We start from the raw sequence: 5,765 nt of genomic DNA, 5'->3' as shown, positions 1-5,765 counted from the left end.
AACTTGAAGGAGCTGGAGCAGTTTTGCCTTGAAGAATGGGCTAAAATCCCAGTGGCTAGATGTGCCAAGCTTATAGAGACATATCCCAAGAGACTTGCAGCTGTAATTGCTGCAAAAGGTGGCTCTACAAAGTATTGACTTTGGGGAGGTGAATAGTTATGCACGCTCAAGTTTTCAGTTTTTTTTATTATTTCTTGTTTGTTTCACAATAAAAAATATTTTGCATCTTCAAAGTGGTAGGCATGTTGTGTAAATCAAATGATATAAACCCCCCCCAAAATGTATTTTAATTCCAGGTTGTAAGGCCACAAATAGGAAAATGCCAAGTGGGGTGAATACTTTCGCAAGGCACAGTAGAAATGTTTGCTCATTTATCAAAAAAATTGAATGAAAAATTACATTTACATAAATACTTCCTGAACAAGGCAGTTAACCCACTGTTCCTAAGCCGTTATTGTAAAACAGAATGTGTTCTTAACTGACTTGCCTAGTTAAATAAAGGTTAAATAAAAATAAAAAATAGCTGTGCAGCGACGCTCCCCATCCAACCTGACAAAGCTTGAGAGGATCTGCAGAGAAGAATGGGAGAACCTTCCCAAATACAGGTGTGCCAAGCTTGTCGCGTCATACCCATGAAGAGTTGAGGCTGTAATCACTGCCAAAGGTGCTTCTTAAAATACATTTGAATTTAATACATTTGATTTCTAACACATTTGCTAAAATGCCTAAAAACCTGTTTTTGCTTTGTAGGGTATTGTGTGTAGTTTGATGAAGGGAAAAAAACTATTTAATGAATTTTAGAATAAGGCTGTAAGGTAACAAAATGTGGAAAAAGTCAAGGGTTCTGAATACTTTCCGAATGCACTGTAATTAATAATACACAGCACTGTCTCTTGAGGCATGTGTGCTCTCTGCTGGCAAGAAATGGTAATTTCAGAAGCGTGTGTGTATGTGTGTGTATGCATGTGTGTGTGTGTGTGTGTGTGTGTGTGTGTGTGTGTGTGTGTGTGTGTGTGTGTGTGTGTGTGTGTGTGTGTGTGTGTGTGTGTGTGTGTGTTTTCTTATATTCCAAGTTCATAGATGGCGCTATTACACCTTTTGCTGATGCACACACTTCCGATAACAGAAGAAGAAGATGCAGCCCAGGCGCGGAATGATAACGTCGAACACTTGTATAGACGTCGTTATGGCAGCCCATACTACTGAGCTTGAAATTGCCAAGAAACATTTAACTGAAGCAATTGGTGATAATGTTAAACAGTAAGTAAGCAACCATTGGTTGATTTGATGTTGTCTTTGCACTTTATTATTTTATTTTTTTACTTTCCTATTTCGAAAGTTGTTAACTAAAACTAGTATCTAGCTAGCTGAAGCCTGTTTCCCAATCTATTGACCCAGTCGGTATTATGGCTGCGTTCGTAAATTCACTCTGGCTATCTACTCGATTTCAGAGCGTCTTGCCTGAGTGTGCAGAATAACTGATGCATTTCCGAACGCGCAACACCCGTTTAATATGACCGGTGTCTGTAAATTTCGGCAAAAAAAGTAATTAAAATTGTTGCCATGAAAATCAGCCCCGCAAGGGTGAGTGAAATGGTCAGACTGTTCTCTTATTTGTGTCTGGAAGTAGCTAGCAAACTAGCCAACTTTATTTAGGTTAGGTGCTTTTAATTTTTTTTTTTTTTTACATTTAACCTTTATTTAACTAGGCAAGTCAGTAAAGAACAAATTCTGATTTACAATGATGGCCAAACCCGAATGACGCTGGGCCAATTGTGCGCCGCCCTATGGGACTCCCAATCACTGCCGGATTATGATACAGCCTGTATTCGAACCAGGGACTGTAGTGACGCCTCTTGCACTGAGATGCAGTGCCTTAGACAACTGTGCCATTCGGGAGCTTAAAACGGCTTGACTGCCGGTTTGAGTTCAGAACGCTCGGATCAACTCTACTCCTCGGCCAGAGCGTCCACGGTGCCCTCTGAATGCTCCGAGAGAGAACCTCTGAATTTACTAATGGGCAATCTGACATGGCTCTCAATTTACCAACGCCCAGAGCGCAGTTTGGCACTCCAGAGTGAATTTACCAACACACCCATAAGTATAACATCGCGGAAAACAACCTGTGGTTACCTGGGTTACCCCATTGGCTCTTTTTACAAATGCAATTTTCTTGTCTGCTTGTTTTAGCCAATTACTGTAAAAAACTACATTTTAAAAAGTATATGTGTAATGACTTTGTTATTCTCATTGAAAGCAAGTCTAAAAGTCTGGTTTACAGTCCATCGACATGTCTGTAGACAATAGTCATAGCTACATTATGAACATTTGTCGTTATGAAAAAGTAGTAATCTCAAACGACGGCCCAGTGCTCCAAACAGCATACTTTCTTTATTTTAACACCAATAAAAAAATGACAAAGTTAGTTCCTATACACTGGAGGTCAACTGAAAATGTTTGTTTCCACCAATTTGTGGTCGATGGGAATTCCTTTTTATTACGTGAATATCGACTCGGGAGTACACGGTTCGCGCATATAAATCAAATAAAAACTGTTGGGCGTTCGGCAGGGATTTTTCGGCTGTTTCGAGCACACACTATTTTTTCTTAGTTCGGTATTCAAAGTCTACAACCCTCCGTCAGTGATTGGTCAACAGTAGGGATTTTTCAATTAAGTGTTTGTCATTCGATCGCAGATGACTAGTTTTCATGTACATTTTTCCACTTAGAAATACTGCACCAAACATCTTAGGTAGATGTAAAATTGTGCGACGAAAGGCGTCCGCATCCATCCGGAACAGTTCGTGCATATATTTTGAGGCGTTTTTGTTCTACTGTTTACGCATTCCATTATAAATCACAATCTGGGTCAGGTGGGTATAATTTGAAAGCTTGCTTTATTGCCAACATCACTAGCTAAATTATGAAATACGATTTTACAGTGTTAAGCTTTCATAAGGCAATTCAGAGAAGCAGATCGTACTTTTGGTGCGCATAGAATGGAGTTATGAGTGCATTCTGATGCGTGGTCCACAGCAAATTTTCTTTACAAAACAACACACAGGCTCATTCTGTTCAGGACAACCCAGTGTATAATGCCATGTCATCTTGTAATGACATAAAACATAGTGATCATAAACGTTGACGCTGTATATTACATGAGTTTTGTGATATGGAAATTTTAAGTGCACATTTGGCCTCACGGGTGTCCTCGTTATTTATAGCATTTCCCAAACTCCGAAAACAAAACATTTGCAAAAGTCCCAATTAGCAGGAGGGATGGGGTGAACTTCTTGTGGCACTCTGTGCTCAAGTTCAGAGCGTCTGTCGGTCAAAACCCATACAGAGCTGTGAGGCGGAGACCCTGAGCTCTGAAGTCAGGTATAGCATGTTTACTGTACAGCCATTGCGTTCCAATTTAGGAGTTTATGAGTGTCCAAATCGGCCATGTTCAACCTGTATACAGGTATGACGTATAAAGGGTACAAGTGGAAAGGGTATAAAAAAAGAACAATTACTCAGATTAAAATTGAATAATTCTGAACAGTCCCAAGATCCAACTTCAGCAGATAAGTTTCTAACCACAAGCATAAACTAGCTAGCTGGGAACGACTCATCAGGACGACTGAGTCCGTTCATCTCCACTCAACTCTTGCTCCGCAACGAACGCCATCAATTTGAACGCCATCAATTTGAACACCAGGCGTGTTCGAACTACGTATTGTCATTGAACGAGAGCGGACTCGTTTTTTACTTCAGAAATGCTGCAACGAACATCTCAGTTAGATGTAATATGGCGCGACTAAGGCCTCTTCTGCAAAAACGTCCAAATGAATGACAATTTATTAATTAATCTTATATTCATTCTGACTATTTTGAGGAAGTGTATACTGGCTATGTTGCTACGGTGTCTTGAGGGACAAACCGTAATATTGCAATTTTTTTTAAGTGAAGGTCTTTTAATTATGGACAGATGTTCCGCCTCACCAATATCCAATGGTAGCGCCTGGCGCGAAATACGAAAAACCTTAAAAATGCTATAATTTCAATTTCTCAAACATATGACTATTTTACACCATTTTTTAAGATAAGACTCTCCTTTATCTAACCACATTGTCCGATTTCAAAAAGGCTTTACAGCGAAAGCAAAACATTAGATTATGTCAGGAGAGTACCCAGCCAGAAATAATCACACAGCCATTTTTCAAGCTAGCATATATGTCACAAAAACCACAGCTAAATGCAGCACTAACCTTTGATGATCTTCATCAGATGACACTCCTAGGACATTATGTTATACAATACATGCATGTTTTGTTCATATTTATATAAAAAAACAGCTTTTTACATTAGCATGTTTTGTTCAGAACTAGCATACCCACCGAAAACTTCAGGTTAATTTATTTAATTACTCACGATTAACGTTCACAAAATACATAACAATTATTTTAAGAATTATAGATACAGAATCGCGGTGTCAGATTTTAAAATAGTTTTTCAGTGAAAGCATATTTTGCAATATTCTGAGTAGATAGCCCGGCCATCACGGCTAGCTAATTTGACACCCACCAAGTTTGGCACTCACCAAACTCAGATTTACTATAAGAAAAATTGGATTACCTTTGCTGTTCTTCATCAGAATGCAGGACTTCTACTTCAACAACAAATGTTGTTTTGGTTCGAAATAATCCATAGTTATATCCAAATAGCTCCATTTTGTTCGTGCATTCAAGTCACTATCCGAAGGGTGACTCGCAGGCGCATTTCGTGACAAAACATTTCTAAATATTCCATTACCGTACTTCGAAGCATGTCAAACGCTGTTTAAAATACATTTTTATGCTATTTTTCTCGTAAAATAGCGATAATATTCCAACCGCGCGACGTCGTATTCGTTCAAACACTGAAAGAAAAAAATGGAGTCGTCTCGTGCACGTGCGCCTCAGTGTCATTGTTCCCAGAAGGACCACTCACAAAAACCCCTGCTGTTTTTCGCCCAGAGACTGGAGAGCTCTCATTCCACTTTCTGGCGCCTTCCTAGAGCCAATGAAAGCCTTAGAAAATGTCACGTTACAGCAGAGATGCTGTATTTTTGATAGAGATGCCCTAGAAGGACAAGAAATGGTCAGACAGGGCACTTCCTGTATAGAATCTTCTCAGGTTTTGGCCTGCCATATGAGTTCTGTTATACTCACCGACACCATTCAAACAGTTTTAGAAACTTTAGAGTGTTTTCTAATCCAAATCTACTAATTATATGCATATTCTAGTTTCTGGGCAGGAGTAGTAACCTGATTAAATCGGGTACGTTTTTTATCCGGCCGTGAAAATACTGCCCCCTATCCCAAACAGGTTAAGAGAGTATGTGAAGGCACAGACGTTCACTTCGCCAAGCCAAGTTCTGCCAGGAGAAAACCGAACCTAGTATGCGCCCGCTTCAACGTTAACTTTACTGAATGTTTAGCTAACGTTGTCATGAATGTTCATTTCCTCAATTGCATCTTTTATAGTTACTGGGCGAACTTGAAACTGTGGTTCAAACACAAGATAAGCAAGGAAGAGTTTGACATCGAGGCTCGTCGCCTTTTGGCACAAGACAACGGTTAGTGGAGAAATGATTCAACGTTCTCTGACTGTTTCTGTGGGTTGGACGAGAGGTCTTCACACAAAAATGTATACACTGAGCAAATTTCAGGTCTGCTAAGCGCAAACTTGAACGTTTTGAAAATTCTGTGCAACTTCCAGTGAGTGTTTACTGTGAACAA

At 39.6% G+C, this 5,765-nt stretch overlaps 1 protein-coding gene across 2 annotated transcripts in view; it reads left to right on the top strand.

Annotated features, from left to right (window-relative positions):
• Positions 1–1,153: 1,153 nt before the first annotated feature.
• Positions 1,154–5,765, top strand: part of LOC106600410 (transcriptional adapter 1-like) — a 19,596-nt gene continuing 14,984 nt past the window's right edge. The window contains exons 1-2 of one of the 2 annotated variants that reach the window (XM_045714770.1): positions 1,154–1,260; positions 5,511–5,602. In XM_045714770.1, coding sequence (XP_045570726.1) covers positions 1,154–1,260; positions 5,511–5,602 — 199 coding nt within the window. The remainder of the gene's footprint in view (positions 1,261–5,510; positions 5,603–5,765) is intronic. The other variant, XM_045714771.1, reaches the window with a different exon arrangement.

Source organism: Salmo salar, chromosome ssa03 (assembly GCF_905237065.1).
Source record: "Salmo salar chromosome ssa03, Ssal_v3.1, whole genome shotgun sequence".
In the NCBI taxonomy this organism is placed as follows: domain Eukaryota; kingdom Metazoa; phylum Chordata; class Actinopteri; order Salmoniformes; family Salmonidae; genus Salmo; species Salmo salar.
This window is presented reverse-complemented; position numbering and strand designations above follow the sequence as displayed.